This window comes from Hirundo rustica, chromosome 3 (assembly GCF_015227805.2).
Source record: "Hirundo rustica isolate bHirRus1 chromosome 3, bHirRus1.pri.v3, whole genome shotgun sequence".
In the NCBI taxonomy this organism is placed as follows: Eukaryota; Metazoa; Chordata; class Aves; order Passeriformes; family Hirundinidae; genus Hirundo; species Hirundo rustica.
This window is the reverse complement of record NC_053452.1, coordinates 23,048,090-23,067,597: the sequence shown is the minus strand read 5'-3', so window position 1 is coordinate 23,067,597 and position 19,508 is coordinate 23,048,090. Positions and strand designations below refer to the sequence as shown.

Below are 19,508 nucleotides of genomic sequence, written 5' to 3'. Positions count from 1 at the left end.
AAAGGCCATGCAGCCACGATTTAGCCTTCTTTTTTTTCTAGGTTTGTACATGTATTTTAATGTCCTTTATTTGCTGATCTTCATAATGCATAAATTTTACATTTATCCTAGAACTTTGGAATTTGCTGATACTGAGGGCAGATGGTGTTTATGGGTCATGATGGTTGTGGTGAGGAAGAGCTTATCTCTTGTTCATAGCTGAAAGTTATCTGGGAGAAGGACTTAACTCCCAAAGTTATTGTGAGGGTGGTGGTAGGGACCACAAAGAATTGGCATGCTCTGTGCTTTTGCTTAATGTATTAAGGAAAAGGAGGAATGTGACTGTCCCTGCACGTTGGTTGCTAAGCAGACCTGAACTCTTGCACCTTAGTTACTGCTTATTATTTTTACTGCCCAAGATAGTTTGTATTGGAGTTTGCATGAATTATTCCATCCCATATGGACAGTGATAAGTGCGTTAAAAGAGCCTGCATCTATATATAGTGTGATGCTTGGCAGATACCAGTGGCAACTTGCAGGAACTTTGTGTCCTTCTCCAAAAGACATTAAGTCCCTGATGGGCAAGGTTAGATGTTAGGACTGGCAGAGTGCAGTTTTGTTACAGAAAGAATGGTTCAGTGAAGGGGGGTGGGCAGGGTTCATGGGCAGGGGGGGTGCTGGAACCTTGCACCTTGGAGGGAGAGGTCTGGCTAGTAAGTGGGTGTGGGCATTTAGGGCAAAGTGCTCTCTCTTGTTCATGACCTGGTGTCACCGGGCAGAGCAGCTTTGTCACCCCTGTCTGCTGTAGGTGGCTTTGGGTTTCCTATTGTACCCTTAAAAGGAGCAGTCATGGACATCAGCATCAGAACTCGGCTGACCTGTCCTTCTTACACATGGAATTTTATTTCCTTCTCCTCCACCAGGCCAGAGAACTGTCCAGCAAGGGAAGGGGTAAGCTCAGAAGTGCAGGTTCAGTTACTGTCCTGCACTTCTCAGCCTGTCCTGTCTCCCAAAGGCTTGGGATGCCAGCCGTGTGCTGAGCCACCTGCAGCAGTCTCAGAAGACTGTGCCCATTCAGTGTGCCCCAAGCTTCCCCTTGGCCATCTGAACAGCACGTGAAGGTAAAGCACAGAGGCTGGCTTTTCTCTGGGGGCCCGGGCAGGTGGAACTCAGACATTCTTTCATGGCTGGGGATGCCAGGCCCTTGCCTCTTCCAGGACCAGATTTCCCTGAAGCGGCAAAAGTCTGGTATTTGAGAGCTGAGAAGCAAAATTGTCATTGATGTCATGGAAACCAAATAAAGAACAACTACTTTGTTACTTTTCAGCAGTAGCTCTCAAGGATAGCATCCCCAGCAACCACCCTGTTGCTTGCAAGTGCAAGCTGTGAAGAGGGGAACACGAGAAGGTGGTGTTTGGAGAATCCTTGGCATTGTTAAAGAAAGGGTTTAGGTGAAGGGCTTAAAAGAAACACAAGGAACTGACGCAAGTGTGACCTTGGGCTGGGAACTCATCTGAGTGTCTTGTAAACATTGAGAAAAACCTTGCTGTGACCCATAAGAGTAGGAGATGTGGAGACAGCTTCTGGAGCTTTAAACAGGTGTGTGGACCTTCTGGAAAAACAAACTGCAGCAAATGCTGTCCTTTTCTTCCTCTTTTGGTGTAGCACAGCACCCTCAAGGACCGTCTCTGGGACAAGTGCTGCAGAGCGCTGTGTAAGAGCAGCGCTGGCTGATTTTGCAGATTCTCAAGCTGCGTTTTCTCCTCTGCCCCTTTTTAAGTAGCATCTCTGGGGAGCCATCTCCAAGCTGGAGTGGGAGCTGCAGCAACAGCCTCTGAATCCCACTGGATTGACCATTAGAAAACTGCAGTCTTGCATAGCTGTCAGCTGCAAAGCCCAGCACAGCTGCTTGGACAGGCTGTGGGGCCATTTTAACTTTGGTAGATTTTATAAAGCATATTTTTTTCCCTCTTTAAAATTAGTTCTGATCCTACTTACTACACCTAACTATGTATTCAGAGCTGTTTCTTTTTGCACCGATATGAAAATGGTTGTCTTTTAAATTGTCAATTATTTTTGATTTTCAAAGCAATTTAGTAACAAGAGGTACATACAAGCCTGATGCCCAAACAGAAGAAGCAGTCTTTGTGGTTTCCATAAGATATCTTCCTAAAATTCTCATTAAACGTGCATGAAAATTATATGAAGTATAAAGAAAATGCACTGCTGTAGTTCTGTGAGATATAAATATAGCATAAAAGAAGAGATTCAGTCTCAACTTCCAGGATCCCATCCAAGGTGTGTCCCAGCTTCAGGAAAGGTGCATTCCCCAACTGGTGCTCACTGAGGGCCTTCTGAAGCACTCTGTAGTTCTGTCTGGTTCAGATGCAGGCAGAAATCCAACCTGATTTTCTCCTGGTGGAGAGAGAGGAAGGAGCCAGGATGTTTGCCAGACCAGGAGAGCTGGAAGCACTGTCACACCCATGGGGCAGATACCAGTGTATCTGCATCAAAACAAGGCGTCTTCTTGCTGCAAGTGAAGATCTGGCTATGCTGCAGGTAGACAGTTACTGAAATCATCAGACTCAGACCTCTGAATGGCAAGGGGAAATTGCAGTTTGATGTGCAGATCTGCACTGATGTTCATGAAAGTTCTCTTTTCTTATCCCGGGGATCTGTGGTGACTGATGTCAGAGGTGGCAGCATTGGCAGTTAAATTAGCAGAGCTTTCTGGGTGAAAGAATGAAGAGAGGAAAATAAAGATCAAATATTTAATTAGAGGGAAATCCAGGGAAAATAGCAGTTGTGCTGGGGAAGCTTTGAGAGTCCAGTGTGAGGGGCATCACTGGCTTGAGCACGTGGACTGCTTTGAGCAACCAAGGAAGGGGCAGCACTCTACCATTCCTCATGTTTCACTGCATCCCAGGAAGTAAAGAGGTGCAAGAAACCCCCACCACAGATGCTGGGGTGCCCCCAGCCTGAGATGCACACGTGGTATGGTTTTTGGAGTTTCCCTGTGCAAGGCCAGGAGCTGGATCTTTGTGGGTCCCTTCCAGCTCAGGATATCCTATGATTTCCCATCAAATGGTGTTTGTGTCCCTGGGCTAGGGATAGTGCTCTTGCCTTAAGTGAGGTTAATATGAAATGCCCTTTCTCTTACCTGGCTGGTACTCCTGCGTCTCTGTCTGCTCTTCCACCTGCTGGCAGTGATGCCAAAGCTGAGGCAAGAGCTATTGCCACATTCCTTGTGTAGCTTGCAAAACCAGAGTTTTCCAAAGGCAAGAAGTGGCCACAGGCTGCTGGGTCTTTGCAGGAGCATCACAGTCAGCATCAGCCTTTTCTACTTGAAATTTACACGTGGTAAAAGGCGATGGTGGGAGGGGAACTGGCGATGCCTATCCTAACTCTGGATAAATCCAGCTGTGCAGCCCGGAGTGTAGTCTGGAAATAGAGATGGCCTGACCACAACAGAGAAGATCCTGGGATACCTGAGCAGCATGCTGAGCAGTTGGACAGGCTGCCGAAGGCCTTCTGCAGGCTGAGGTAGCCTGACACTTTGTTCAGAATATTTGTTTCATTTCTAAAGGCAAATGAAGCTTTTGATTTTTTTTTTGTTATCCTCCTTCCTGTATTTTTTTTTTTTTTTTGTTCCTCTGTTTTTTGATGAGAGGGAGGGTTTTTAGTTATTTTTCTTATTGTTGCCTAGATGCTGAGCTTGGATTTTTACTCTATTCAGAGGAGCAGGCTGTTTCATAGAGTGCTTAATTGCTGTAGTTTTGGGAATTGTTCTGGGAATTTAGAGTTTGCTTCCAGCCTGTTTCACAGCAGAATGTGATGCCTCCCCATCATTGGGCTCTTCTATTAGACTTTGAAACAGTGAAACCAAAGTACTGTAAAGAGCAAAACTGATAAAAATGGAGAGCCTGCTGGGAGCTGTGGATGTGATTGTAAATCCCTTTAAAGTAAGAAATGACTGTAGAGCACACACATAAAAACTGGTGTGTATACACAGTATTACCAACTGTGCCACCACTGGCCACATTTTAGAGAAGGACCTAAAATATATATACTGGGGTTTTTTGGCTCTTTGGACAGGATGGGTGCAGGAATCTGATTGTATAGCATTATTAGACAACTATTAACTTCTGTAGAGATGTATGAACTTAATTCATGGTTGAAATGTTATTCATAGGAGATCATTTTAAAAGCATGATTATTGAGGAATGATTATAAAATGTAATAGCAAGGAGATAGAAGTGAAAATCTTCTATAGTAGTCTAGAGGATTAGGAAATGTTCTCTTCCTTTAAATGTATTCCTTAGAATGCTTTTGAAATCTTGTCATGAATAAACTGTGTTAGCACAACTCTTTGTTTCAAAGGAAGTATTTCATTATTGCAGAAAAATTGCTCACTTTCAAAATACTTTCAACAGCTTGCTGGAACCAAAATTAGGTTTGGAGAAAAAAGTTCATGTAGTGTTTTCTTTTTTTTTAGTCTTCTTCCTGTTAAAGCCTTTAGTTTTAGATTGTCGAATCTGGGTTGTTTTCTCTTAACTCTGTTGGTATTTCTGCTTGGCAGGGTTTGTGTGACAAAACAATTAGCAGATCCAGGCAAAAAAAAAATGAAGATAACTAATAAACTCCTAAACACTGAGCCTAGAAGAGCTCACTTTTCTCCAAGCTTTTTGAACGTGTATTTATGGCCTTTTCTTTCGGATTTTGTGTGCAATCAGTACTTAAATAAGTACTGATTTGCAGGAAGGAATTTGGAAGGAGAGAATGTTGTTGAGTGAATGGGTCCAGTTTTGGGGAAGGCTTTGAGGAGTTGTGTTGGATAGTACAGTAAGGATGCCTGAAGGGGGGAAAAATAGGGGGGCAGGAAATTGCTCTGCCTAGTTCAGGATTTTGGAGTTTCTCATCACAAGGGAAAAAATTCTGATTTTTCCTGATAGGCATTTCATCCACAGCAAATATGCTTACCAACCATTTTCCCTTGTGACACAGCTGTTACATATTGCTTCAGAATGCTGACCTTCCTCTTCCCTTGCACCTTTGTGTGATAGAAATCTACTTGGGGAGGCCAGGTTATGCTTAAAAGGAGTTTGGCATTCAGCAGCGCTGCAAATGAAGTTACCTTATTTGTGAGGAAGAGATACAGGTCTTTGGCTCTACTAGAAGCTACACGTTGAATTTTTGGAGGGAGATCTAATGAATTCTCTCAGTTGGCAGCTAGAAACTGCTGAAAATATTTGTTCACATGCCAGAGGTGTATGGGATGCTTAAAAGGTTGATCTTTGTCCCAAAAGACTTCCAGCTGAAACGTTGTTCCCCCCTGTGACATGGCAAGCTTTGAGTTTGCTCTGAGAAACTAAAAAACATAGTATGGACAAACATCTATGTATATTAGCATATTAACTACTTGAATGGTTAGCACCTGCCAATTTTCTTGCTGTAGTGTTAATTTCTAGATTAATGATACGTAGCTAGCTAATTTTTTCTAAGGTAGCTTTAGGAATAGTTTCTGTTGTGCACCTTATTATTAAGAGGATTTCATAAAGCCCACCAGAGAGCAAGAGAACCCTGTTTATAATTCTGCATTTTATGTTCTTCAGGCTTAAAAAGCCTCTAATTTGCTTTCTCCTCCTCAGTGATCTCTGAATTATTTTGTACCCAGAATACCTGTAAGGCTTTGATTGATTATTATCATGTGGTAAGAACTAAGTAATCAATTGCTGGGTTCCATTAAGCATGGAAAATATAAAAATTCATTGCTTTTTTCTTTTTTAAATTTTTATTTTCAGTGTTATCTTGACTTTTATTTACTTGCAAGTTGTTGTTTTTTTTTTCCCCCCACTAAGGACAAACAGAAAACTTCTCCTTTCATCTTCAGTCTCTCTGATTTATGATAAATTTAGTTTCCTTCGGCCTGGCATTTGCTTCAGCAGGCAGTCTTCCTTCAAGTACCACCCTGATTGATGTGTAATCTTTGATATCTTCCATTAGCCTCCAGGATCACTAAGTTCAAGGCCCTCTTGGAACCTAAGGAGCCCTGCCGAGGAACTGAAGACCTTCAGAGTCCTTGGGGTGATTGACAAGGTAATTCTTCAGTGTCTCTTCAAGAATTCAGTCATAAATCGACTGCATGCTGACATTTTGTCTTTGAAGCTGTGGATCTTAAGGATATGAAACAAAAGGGGAAAATGACTCAAATGCATCTGCACTTTAAAATAACAGAAGTAGAAGAAAAAAAGGCTTTTATCTAAGCAATTCATGTAAGGTCATGCAAAATGTATTTGAGCTGAAGAATAAGGTACATGTTTGGTAGCATTCAATAGGGTGAGGCCTGTTTTTCAAAAATAAAATCATGGTTGCTGTTCTGGGGTAAGGACAAGTTGATGTGTTTTCAGTTGAACAATCTGGTGGATACTGGAAATATAGAAGGGTAGAAATTCTTACTTTTGAACTCTTACTTGAAATGGGAACTGGGGACACACACGACTGTTCTCCTTCCCCGAGAATTCAGAATTGAAATCCCTTGCCAAGACAGAGATTCAGTGAAGCCAAGCTTATTTTTGAGTCATGCAAATAATGTCTTCCAAAATCCCAGGATAATTCCTGTCTGTAAACAGTAAAGGACCATACGGAATTTTTTTTTTTTGCAAGCCTAATTAAGAGACCAGAAGAATTGTTGTGTTGTTTTGATAATGCTGATTAGTTACCACCTTACCAAATACTTTTAAGATGATGCATTATTCAGCAGTGTGACAGTGGCTAATGCAGACTGTAACGGCTCGTTTCCTTTTTGCTATGCCAAATCCCTTGTGCCTTTTGATAGTTCCTTATGTAGTCCCTGGTCTGTGCACGAGCTACTGATGCACGGTCAATTTATGCATTTGTAACGTGCATCAAAAACCTGTGGCTCATCCCTTGAGGTCTGTATTTCTTGGTTTCTTTTTCTTGTTGGACTGAACCTAGCTGTTGGGACTGGTTTTTGTTTTTCTTTGTTTCGTTGTAATTGTGTGCATAAGTTGATAACTTCTCCTTAGAGGGCTGTATATATTAAGTAAGGTTGTTTTTATAGCACACAAGGTTTTCTAAGCTCTGACTTCATATAGTCTTCTTTCCTCAGTTGTAAGTACAGAATTTAGCCTGTATTCCACTCTTTATACATGTCAGAGAGATATGTTGGAAGGACCACCTATCTGTAGCACGTGTTAGTAGGTGCTAACTAAATTAGTAGCCACTAAATGGATGCAATGTGCATGGATTTTGTGAATTATTCTGACAGAGTGAGCCCGCAGAAATGTTGGAAGTGGATCAAGAAAGACTTTCTCAGTATCTCCATTCTTGTGTACTGCTGATGGACAGCTACTGGAAAAGATGCTTGATGAGAATGAAGCTTTTGCAGTCCTTGGTGGTACCAGGACTCCTTAGCTCTCTGTGAGCAGTTTCAGTAAGCGTCCCAAGTGTGAGATGAATGTGTCCAGATCTTTGAAGCACAGCTGGGGAAAATCAGGGTTCTAATGATTACAGAGCCCCAAGATTCTCAGAGCTGGAGATGCATACAAGGAGTAGCAGGCCTGTGCATACAGCTGGAATATGCTCCTGTGTAAACAGTATCCTAGGGCTCAGAGTTCATGTTTAATTATTGTGTAGCAAAGGGAGCTGGGTTCTTTCAGGTGTCTTTGTACTCTGCGTTCCTACTTCCAGATTCTCTCGTCACAGTCTTAGCCTTGTTCTGAGTATGCTGCTTTTTAGCATATATGTCTAGGTGTTCGTAAACTTGTGAGGGAAACGAAAACCTGCTCTAAGCCCAGAGAATATTTTATTTGGTTTTATAACGCGTACACAAAATGCAAACCACCTCCCTTCCTTCCTCACCATCGCTGTCATTTCCCTCCTACTCTGCTTCCATGTGCCCTAAAGCTCACAGCATGGAGAAATCCAATCAATGTGTAAGTATCCTTGCTGTAGCCGAGTAGATGACATGGCCTGCTTGTTCCTGAAAACGGATTTTGATTTTCAGGGCCAGCATTGAAGATACTTTTGGGCACAAGGCTGTAACTGATTCAGCACCACGCAGAGTTTTGCCTGAAAATAATCTTCCATTCTAATCCTAAGATAGCTGCTTTGGTTTCAGCAGAAAATGGGTGTGTGGGTTACAGTAATGAGCCACTGGCGTTGTAGCTGCTGGCTTGACTGACCCTGTGCAAGACTGGCTTAAACACACTGACTTAAAAACGGTGTTGGTTAGTTCGCAGACTTGTTCTCCCACTGCTGAAGCCCAGAGTGGTGTCTGCCTGCTACCGTGCTGCCTCGAGAAAACCAGCTGTTAACCTTCCCTCATTCAAATGCTGAAAGGTTCAGTGCTTTCCCTTAGAGTAATGTCACTCTTTGTTCTTCTTTTGAAGCCTCTTCAAGTGTTTTGAATTGGCTTCATTTTCACGGACAAAATGCTTGTTGCTACCTGAAACTCGGGGTTTTTCAAACTATTTTAGATTAGGCAGCATGATTTCATATTTAATTTTAGCCTGGTTTATTCCGAACATGCAATCTTTCTTTTCCCTGTCTGCTCTTTCACCTTCCTTGTCACCTCAATAATTTTTGTTGCCTTGACTCTTTTCTGCTAAATCTGAGAGAGATAGAGATCTTAGCATTACTGAGTTACTACTAATTTAAGTTACTGAACTCCTTGAATTATTGTGAAAATTCAAGGAAGAATGCCCGTATCTGTCTTGCCTCCCATCCTTCTGCTTTTACTCTCATGCAAAGGCTGTAGTATAAATCTGACTATTCTAGTAGACCAAAGGGGACTTACCTTTTGCTTGAGGAAGGTGTTGTTGTGTTTGGTTTTTTTTTTTTTTTTTCTATTTTTTGAGTTCTGCTGCTCTGTTTGCTCACTTCATGGTGTCAAAAGTTAACGAGGTGGTGTTTGCAGGTATTTTATATGTTTAATATGTGAAGAGCTTGCCTGTAAGTAGGGTTCTGAAAAAAGAAGTGTAATCTAATAGTCAAGGTGGCTTTTGTCCTGCAAACGTTGTGGAATGTGGGATGTTGCTGTTTGGGCAGCAAAGCTCTTATTAATGTTACCAGAGGTACTGCATTGAAAACAAATACCTAAATATTGTAGCTGTTGTTATCACCAGCTACAAATGATCAATTATTTTATCAGCTCATGTACCTTTAAGTAGAAAACTACTTTTTTTTTGGAATAGGGAAGAGTTTTGCTTTCAAAATTTGCCTAATTAAAAATCAAGGTTGCAGGTTCTGTGCTGAGTTTCTGCCCTAGGCAAATCTTTCCTTTGAAGCTACAACGGGCCCCTAAAGAAACGACTTTGTTATGGGGCTGCTGGATACCTTCACAATGCTGTTTCAAACCCAATTTCTTATTCTTTAGAACCTTCTGTTATTTAGATTCATTCAGTTTAAAGATTCATCTTGAAAGCAGAATGCATTAAGTAATAACTATGCCTCTGTAACCAATGGCTGTCTTTTATGTCTCTTCTATCCCCTCCCCTGGTCGCCCATCAAGGCACACTCTCAGTACTGGCGCTGGCTGTGTTCAGTTCTTCCCCAGCTGTCCCCGTGCATTTGAGCTTGTTGCTCGATACACTGTTTGTTAAGCTTTATTATGAAACCTAATAAAATCACATACTCTCATCAGGGCTTTGTGGTGAAATTATTTCTGAAGTTTCTGAGATGGATAACGCTTTTTAGGAAATGGAAGCAATTCTCTTTGTTGTGAATATAGGGTTTTTGGGGTTTTTTTGTCTCCCAGGGTGTCCTGAGAAGTCCTGCCTCTGGTGACTGTACATTTTGGTGAAGTGACTTTAAAAATACACAGGAGAACCAAATTAATATTACTAATTATTTATAAAGTGTGATTACTACTCATCTGCTTAATGAGAGAAAGTGCCGAAAAGCAGAAATATGTAGAATATACGTCAACTTCACGTGCATAATCTGCAGACCCGGAGTTGAATTCAAACAGGTTATGGCTCGTTCTAATGAAATTTAATCAGAGGGGTAGAAGGAATAGGCCCTTCTTATGGCAGCATGTGTGTTGTTGTGCATGAATAACAGACATAGCTAACTATGCCCTGTTAGTATTTGTTAGGAACTTAAATATTCAGCCTTTTACTGGGAGGTGAGATTAAAGACTGTTGCAGCTGTGAAGCCAAGTTGACCGTAGCAGATGTTTTCTCTCCCCTGGCTCTCAGGTGTGCTCACTCGAGCATCCTTAGATCATTTTACGGATTGGAATGAGTGGCTGTGTGTGCCTAGGAGGTGTGGGGGAAAGGGAGCTGGAATGTACCTAAAACAGGGCATAATGGAAAATAGCAGTGGCAAAGATGTTGAAAATCTGAATTTGAGTAATAATAGTAACTATTCATACAAATGAACTCTTAAGAGCTGGTTTTATGTTTTGATAACCTTTTGGCTTCTTAAGTGGCTTGCCAAGTCCTACAAAATCAAACCAACTACAGAGTTATTGTCAAAACTGATTTCTTGGCTCACTACCTTCCTTTCTCTACTGCTGTGGGATTATTCTTAAACTACTGTCAGGTTTCAAGCCCCAAGTAAAAAAGCTTGCTCAACTTTAGAACATAGTATCTCTGCCAGCTAGAAAGTGTCCTGTCCCTTCTTCCCTGCCCCCAAACACCTGCTGCTTGTTTTCCTGAAATCATTCCATTTATGCAAATCTGAACATTTCTGAGTGTTTGTTGTTGTAACACTTAGTTTCTCTCCACCTTCTTTCTTGTTTGTCTCCCTAAAATTTCTTTTGACTTGGGTGAGATTTGGTTGAGTAATGCAAATTTTGCCCTTGCCCTTGCCTTTAGAAAAAAGAAATTGTATTGTTGAACATTCTTCATGCCTGTACTCTATGTCTTCTGGCCTTCAGAAAGATATAAAATATTAATAGTTTCTTTTAAGCCAAAATTATTTAAGTTTGTCTTCCTAACTGTTACTAAGATGCTTAGTACACAATTTGTGCCAGGCAATTATTCTGGGATGCCAGTGGCATTTCATATTATAAAATGCTTTCACTAGTAAAACCTGCCAGATATATTTTCTAGGTTAATATTTTGCCATTTGTAATTTATTGGCCAGTTTTTAGTTTACTTTAAGAAGATGGACTTTCTTCTCTGTTACCAACCAAGTCAAAGTATTTAAAAATTCAAATTTGAATTTATGCTGCTTTCTTAGCATTTTCATTATTTAAAGCTGCCCCGTTTGTCTTATAAGTACACTATCATTCCAAGTCATAGAATATACAGGCTGTAAGTTCCTTAGAATAACGATTTGAAAGGAGGAATAATTGCAAACTGAAGATAATTCATATTGCACAGGTACAAGGATAAGGACAAATCACATTTTTCATACATATTAGCCAAATGTAATCTCTTTCTGTAACAACAGAGCGAGATGAGTGAGAGTCCGGGTGGTGTAATCTGAAAAGTGACAAGAATAAATCTGTGTTAAGTAGATCTTTTAATCCTGGTAGCCTTGTGACAGCCGGCACAGCTGAGGAGAGCAGGAGGGAATTGCACCCCTGCTCCTGCCCATCATCACAGCCGTGTCCTGAGTGCAGCACCAAGCTGAGCTCCAGCCCCGGCTGAGGTTTTCTTGCAGTCCCAAATACTGGTGCCAGGGATCAGGTGGATGACTTGTCTCGTTCCTTGTCATCTGTCAGTACACCATTTTCCAGCTGGTGGGGTAAACACAAGAAAAAGAATCCTAGATGATCATCTGATACATTTTCAAGTCTGTAGACTTTTGCTGGAGTATCTATCCTATGATAAGGGTACATTTGTTGAGCAGATAAGGGCCAGAGTTAATAGATGGCCCACTGGTGACAATATTTACATGTTGTATTTTCAGTGTAAAGCAGCAATTTAATAACAAAAATGGAGCTGGTTTTAAAGTAACCCCTTAGCTGTGGTTTGTCTTGAAAACCTTTCTAGCTGTCTAGTAGTGCAGTAAGAGATTTTATTCCATTGTCTTTGATCAGGCACGAGCTATTTTTCTCTTGTGTCAGTGAACTTAAAGTCACATTTTTGTAAGCAAATGTGTTGACGTGTTTGTTTTGATTAGTGTTAAAAACTGCTTTAGTAAATAAAAAGCACAGGTATGGTCTGTGCTATGTCCTGAAAGAACAGAAACTGGGAAAAAAGTCAGTATCGAGATGCTGGGCAGGGGAGAAGGGAGGGGGTGGAAAAATATCCCAGAAAAGGAAGGGGAAGTGGGGAAGCGAATGTCTGCAGCGTGACGGGATTTGTGTGTTAGTGTTACAGCCACTGGCGGGAGAGGGAGAGGGAGAGGGAGAGGGAGAGGGAGAGGAGAGGAGAGGAGAGGAGAGGAGAGGAGAGGAGAGGAGAGGAGAGGAGAGGAGAGGAGAGGAGAGGAGAGGAGAGGAGAGGAGAGGAGAGGAGAGGAGAGGAGAGCAGTGCGGCTCAGAGCAGCCCTCGCCTCTCCCAGCGCTGTCCCCCGTGACCTTGGCTGGGTGCTCGCTGGGGTGGCTGCTGGTTCACCACGCTCTTTTTTCCTGGTGACTTGCCTGTTGCCTGCCCCTGGGTCTGTGCTCCCCCTTATGCTGACTTCTGCAGTATTCCTTCAGTCTCTTATCTCAGGGCTTTGATGCATATGTTCTGAAGGTGGCCACCGTGACTTTGGGTGGCAGCAGATGGTAAACCTTCAGGCTGCCACCGGCTATACTGGTGTTAAGTTGAAAACTTAACGTTTGATGAAGAATCAGTAGTGCATATGAAAGAGCTTTTACTGCAGAAATATCTTTTAATTAAAAAAAATTAGCATGCCGAAACATTTGCTAATTTCTGTGCATTTAAAGGATCTTAAAATCAACTGTTTTCTTAAAGCTAGACTGTGGTTATTTACTCAGCAGGTTTTATTTTATTTTTCTCCAATTAATTGTACCTACTATATTGAATTGAATTTAATTTATTTTCCTCTAAGCTGCTGGATACACTGTAAATCAAATCTAAGAAGCTAATTTTTTTAAGTAGCTGCTGTCAGCATCAGAATTAACCCTTGACTTAGGAAAAGAAAAAAAGAATTCACAAGTAAGAAATCCTATTTGGTGGTTTGGAGGGGTATTGATATCTGCAGTTTACTAAGGCACTGTCATGTGGTGCTGCTCTGTTCACTTGTGTTTTGGGATGTTCCTGAGTGCTCCAGTGCTTGTACAAAATTAGGATATCTGTGCTGCTGAAGACACTTATTTGCATTAGATATTTATTTGTTTGTCAGTGTTTTCGGCTGTATTGAGGTTGTCATCAGTGCAAAAAAACAGCGAAAGAACGAGTAAGCAACACAGCCGTAAGAGCCAGCGTGATACGTGGACCTGGACTCTGCTCGTCCATTAGTGTTACAAATAGGATTTTGCCTTGTCTCCTTTTGTGTCACAGTCTAGTTGCTCAGTGCCCAGGAGTGCCCTGCTGTGCCTTCTTCTCCCTCCTCTCTGAACGTTCCAGCCAACAGCTCGTTGTTCAGAGATGTTAAATGTTACAACTTAGATGGTGGAAGAGGTTCTGTTGGCTCATGTGGGCTAGAAGCAGCCTACGATAATGCCAGCATCTCTGTGTGATCTGCTCTGAAGAATAGCAGAGTTCTGTCCTAGGGAATGCTCTGTGGAATCCTGTTTTGTCCCATCGTGCCTTTAGGGATGATGTCACTTTGCGTTTTAAAAAAAGGAATCTTGGAATTACAAAACCACTTTTGCCACAGGAGAGAGGTGTGAAGGAATGCAAAGAGGAGACTTGGTGGACTTGCTGTCTATAAGCATGAGATGAGGAGAGTAAGTTGGCACCTGGGTCAGTTGTGCCCTTCTGCAGCAGTGTTGTAATGCATCCAAGAGCTGCTGACCTTTCTCTGCACTGGGTGAGTGATAAAAAGTCAAGCAAATATACTTGTGACCCTTTCTTTCCTGGACTTATCCCTTCCTGAAATAGCTTTCTGATAGTGACTTACCCAGTCCTGTTGTCCTTTAATTATTTAAGAGAATCTGGTTAAACCACGTCTTTGTAATAATGCATGCAGTCTGCTTTCCCTTGAAACAAGTTTTTGATTTGGTGGGCCCACGTAAAGTCTGCAGTCCGCCAGGGCCAAATGGACCATCAGTACACGAATTTCTGAAGTTACTTCCAAGGCTCTTCCTGGGCTTCTTGGAGTCACTTTTGAAGTAGACAGTCTTGCCAAAAGTTGGTACAGAATCAACAAAGAAATAATTGCCCCTCAAATGAAGTGGAACTGTAAATGAGGTGTTTGCCGCTTGGGGAAAGTAGGAGGCTCAGAGGGAAGCAAAAAGAAAGGAGCTGGTTGGTTGGACTGGGTAGTCCATGTAGGTGGTTAACCTCAAAGGCACAGGGTTGTTGTTATTGCAAGCATAAAACTGGAGCTGCTGCTTTCGTGTTGATGCTGCAATATAACGGCAGATGAAGTTACCCTACAGGGACCCGCTGTCTGTTTTATTGGCGTTAGTGGTCGTGGTTCTGTGCCTCAACTTATGGGGAGAGGGCTCTGTAATCTCTTCTGTTGCACCATATGCTAATACAGTGCTGATAAGCAAGTGTGAAAAATGAAAGGGAGGAATACATTAATTGTATTTGTGCAATAAGGTATGCTATCAAAGGTAATTATTTCATGACAGTTTTAGTTATAGCAGTTGTTTTATCATGGAATAAAAGATGGCTTTAGGAGCCTTTTATTGGAAAGACAATTGTATCAAATTAGTACCAAATTAGATTTTTGTCTTTATAAAGGTGAGCAAACCCATGAGCAGTTTTTAAATTGGTGTCTTCTACTCTACAAATGAACAAACCCTGTTTGAGGGTTAAAGAAGCTATTATTCTGTCCTTTATGCTGACAGCTTCATTACTGATTGGCCTACTGTTGGTATTAAAAAAATGTTTGGCTCCTTATGATCTTTGTGCATGCAACTATAATATTAATACAGACCACGGAACTGTTCATTAAGAAATGACTTTAAATGAGGTTGATGCTTGTAAATCTGGAGAGATGCAGATGTTAAATGCTGCCATTCCTTTTCGTATACAGCCGTATGGCTAATAATTTCCAAGTGGCTAAAGCTCTTGTTAGCAAGAGTGCTGGTGTGTTAAGAATGGCCCTATAAATAACTTTAAGAACTGAAGTTGAAGGTGCTTCTTTTAAAGACTATTGTTAACTAAACATTATTGCCAAACAGATGGAAAGCATTCACCAGCCTGATGTTTTTAGGTCTAATTATATTATCGCCAGTCCTGTATGGCTCAGTTGAAGAGGTGTATCCAGAGGCCAATTTATAATCATTTAGCCAACACCTGTTTGGGAGATATTGACAGTCAAAGGGCACATTTAAAAAAAAAATCACATATGTTCTCGTATTTATTGCCTCAATGTGAACAGTGTCTAGTTGCAAACAAACTTGGGAGAAGAGGAAGGAGAGTGATTGTAAACACATGGGTGTTTCCAAACCATTTTTGTCTTCTTTTGGCACCTCTGTTAAAATGGCTTTTATTTTTCTCTTCCTCAGTTGATTTTCTTTGGTTGGTTTGTGTGGTTTTGGGTTTTGCTGTAATTTTAATTTTTACACCTTTTGGTTAAGCAAGGATAACAAAACCAGTTTTACAGTTGTTATTTATTGAGTTGGTTTCCACTGTTTCTGGAAGCCCTATGTAAGACACCCAGAAAGTTGTTTGGCAAACTCAAGAGTCTGGGAATATTTGCCTTTCCTTACTGTGCCCTTGACATGGAAACTGTGTATCATTCCTTTGTCAAAATAATCTCAGTAGCATCGACTTCTATTAATTTTCTTTTCCCCCCAAAGATACAGAAAAATTTTTAAAATTGTCTGCAACCCTAACAAAAAAGAGGAGTTCTTTGAAATGGGGAAGAGTCTGTGACTTCATTTGTTTTGGTGAAATACGGTGAGAGAGAAATGATTAGAAAAGACTTCAGTTCTCGCCGTGTTTGAGATGCGGTGGGAAGAGAAGTAGGCTTTGAATGCTGCCATCCTGAGAGAGCAGAGCACGGCTGCATTGCTGCCCCTCACAGCAGGGAGCTGAGGGAGGCTGTGTGGTGTTCTCCTTCGGCCACCTGATGAAGCCGTGTTGCTCCTGACGTGCCATGGCTCTGCAAGAATCCTTTTTGGATGCAAGCTGACGTGAGCTTCACTGCGCCTTGCTGTTCACTCGGAGTTGCTGCATCTTGTCTGTTAAACCCAGTGCTAGGTAACCCCAGTGCTGGCGTGGGAAAGGAGCCCTTCAGCAGTTTGATTTTGCAGCCTAAATGTTTTGGTGTAGCCGTGAATATTTATACTGGAAGCTTACAATGTCTGCTGTAAATAAACAATGAGGGCACACTCTTGTTCCTAGAGCTGGGCTGCGCTTGTGCTTGTGCTGCTGGTGTGGCTGTCATGCAGCTGGTGCTTTTCAAGCACATCTGTGTTCTTAGACTTTGGAAACACTTAATTCCCGAGCACAGTGACTTAAAGGCAGAGGGTTCCAGCTTTATAAAGACGCAGTTTCCTAAATGAATACACACATATATCTTTCTGTTTGTTTTGTTTTCAGCACATAAACACATGGAGCTTGCTTAGAGTGTAGTTGCTGTGTAGTGCTTCTCTCTTTGCTGTGTTTAAAAGGCTCTCAGTAGAGGTGACGCACTGCTAACAGAGATGCTCTTTGCAGCTCTAGGTGTTCTTCTCTCTGCAGCAAACCCATCCACACTTTTTCCTCTTAGAAAATCCTATTTTTTTTTTGTTGTTACCCTAATTTTAAAGAACTGTATCTTCAGTAATTTTTTTTTTTTTCACTGAAAAAAAAAAAAAAAAAAGACTGCTTGTCAAATCTGTATGCTGCAGGGGTTTAATTTTTAAATTGATTATATCACTTTCTTTGTAAGAATATTCAACATTAGATTTAAGAACTGTGTTTGTTAGCTTACTTGTGTCAATCTTAAATAAATTCTGATTACTTCTTGCTTAGGTTTTGCTTGTAATGGACACTAGAACACAGCAGACTTTTATATTGAAGGTGGGTAAAATATTTTATTATTTGTTAATAATCTTTTATTATAAGGCCTCCTAAATTACGCCACCACACAAAGATCAATTTGTATGTAATTTTTAGAGGTATCCCTGTAATATATTGTTATTATGGTAATACATATTAAGTGCCCTGGAATTCCTTTTGTCAGTGTTTGCTTGCATTCCTTTCCTTTCTGTCTAACATCCCTAGTGCTCAGATGTGCTGGTTTAGTCACCTGAGATGCCTCTGGTTATTGAGGCCAACACCTTTGCGAGCTTTGGTAAAGAATCACACATTTAATGTGCTGCTTAAAACGCCTCTAAAGCCCTGGTGGCTCAGGGCTTCTGACAAAGGTGAAAATTCTCCTTAATCCAAGCAAATTCACTGCATTTTGTGTCTGGTCTTTTTTAGCTGGCCAATATCCTGCTGGCCAATGTGGGTTCTGGATGAAATGTGCAACTGGCCTACTTCAAATTTGTTTCTTTATGTTTTACATAAATACTCTGAGATAACTGGGTTTAATGTTACTAACCCATTACGTTTATGAACAGTTACTTAGTCAGAGTAAAATTTTTTGCATTACTCTTTTATGTTTCAGAAAGTGTTCAGATCAAGACCCCAATATGCTTAGAGCATCTGTGATGCTGAGAATTAGTTTAGTTACGAGTATTGTTTCTGTGGCCACTTACTTCAGCCTCTCCTTGATATGAATTCCACTGCTAGTGGCAGGAATGATGGAAAAAAAGCTGTGTCCCAAACATGAAGCTTTAATTACTTGTTAACATTTTGTAAGATCTGGCTTACAACCCACCTTAACTTTGTACATCGGCCTTTGAAATTGTGTGCGCAGGATACAGCAAACCTGTTTGTTTCTCATAAAGGTTCATTTGTGAATATTGTATATTAGAACCTCACATTAGCTACTGGCAGATAGGGTAACATTGAATTTCCCATGTAACTGCCTATGTTTATCAATATTGTAATAGGTCACACTATTGACATAAATTTTTTTCTCTTTCTCTCTCCCCTCCCTTCCACCCTCCCACATCAATTTTTTCACTTCTGGCAACTTCATCCCTGCGCTGCCTCCCAAAAATCATTGCCTCTCAAGGAGACTAATCCTTTCCTTTCCTTTTTATTGAGGTGGTTGCTCTCTTTAGTAAACTAAAATGGAAATGAGAGGATTACCTGTGAGGCTAAGGCATTCTTTTGTCTTTAGGACTCGAATTGAATTTTTTTAATAGTGTCTTTTGGTCACACGCAAAAATAAAATTTTAGAAGAGGGTCACAGGGAAATAAGTGAGTGTCATCCTGATGACTTAGTTTGAGAGAGATTCTAATAAAAACATTGACCCATGTAATTGATTTTAATGGCAGCTTTGTGCCATCTTCTGTTCTCTGGAAACGCGCCAGATGCCATCAGCACAGCCTCGGGGGACCGAGGGGCATAGAGCAGCAGATGAGTGGTTTCTCTGAAGCCCAGAGTAACTCGGATAGATTAGTTTGGTTGATAAACACAGAGCACAGCAGGCTCCAAAGGCAACTGAGGGTACAACTGACCTTTTTGTTCTCTGTCAGGGTCTAAGGAAAAGTAGTGAGTGCAGCAGGAGCAGAACGACCATCATCCCCCGCTGCGTGCCCAACATGGTGTGTCTGCACAAGTACATCATCTCCGAGGAGTCTGTCTTCCTCGTGCTGCAGCACGCAGAAGGTTTGTCTCTCCTTTAAGCATATTGTTGCAAAGAGTCAAAGGTTTTCAGTTTTAATCGATGGTGCACTTCATTGTCAAATTAATCTCATACATCCAGTTAAAATATTTTGAGTGTGCCAGAGAGATGTCATGTAAGACACCCCACTCTGTTCCTCCGTCCCTCCCCCTTTTCGCCTCTCATTCTGCGGTGGATCTGATTCCTGCTTCAAATGGCCTCAAATCCTGGTGGGTTGCTTGAATTGTAGCAGTATTGAAAGATTCCAACTGTTTATTTTCTACAGGAGAGGGAGTGCTTTGACTGCAACAACTATCTGCATTATTTACATTTATCTCTCAGAGATAAAGTCTTCGGCTACTTTCATAAACTTTGGCAAGTAAATCTTTTTAGCATCTTTTAGTTAAAATGACAGGTATTTGCACAAGAATTTGATAGCTCTGCTGAAACCAAGAACATTTTCCTGTTGGTTAATATTGCACTGATCTGGATTTTTAAAAAAATAGCTAGTGGCATCACACAGGAGTTCAAAGCAGAACCACAGAGTTGTGCCTTCAAACTATTTATAAAATTCCTGTTAAATGTACAGGGAACAGGTGGCACAAAATAATTACATTTTGATTTTTTTGTCTAACACCTGGATTTAAATATTTCCTAAATGTAATTACCCATATTTGTTTAGAATGAGTGCAGAATATAAATTTTGGGATTGCTAATAGTTATTTTTTTTGGAAATGTTAATAACTCAGAGTGGGTGATAGGAACTAAGCTGACTGAT

At 41.1% G+C, this 19,508-nt stretch overlaps 1 protein-coding gene across 4 annotated transcripts in view; it reads left to right on the top strand.

The window, feature by feature from the left end:
- The window catches only part of RPS6KC1 (ribosomal protein S6 kinase C1), an 86,323-nt gene that overhangs the window by 39,676 nt on the left and 27,139 nt on the right, over positions 1-19,508 (top strand). For all 4 annotated transcript variants that reach the window (XM_040059396.2, XM_040059399.1, XM_040059401.1 and 1 more), the window contains 3 exons: positions 5,983-6,075; positions 16,983-17,030; positions 18,603-18,735. In XM_040059396.2, coding sequence (XP_039915330.1) covers positions 5,983-6,075; positions 16,983-17,030; positions 18,603-18,735 — 274 coding nt within the window. The remainder of the gene's footprint in view (positions 1-5,982; positions 6,076-16,982; positions 17,031-18,602; positions 18,736-19,508) is intronic.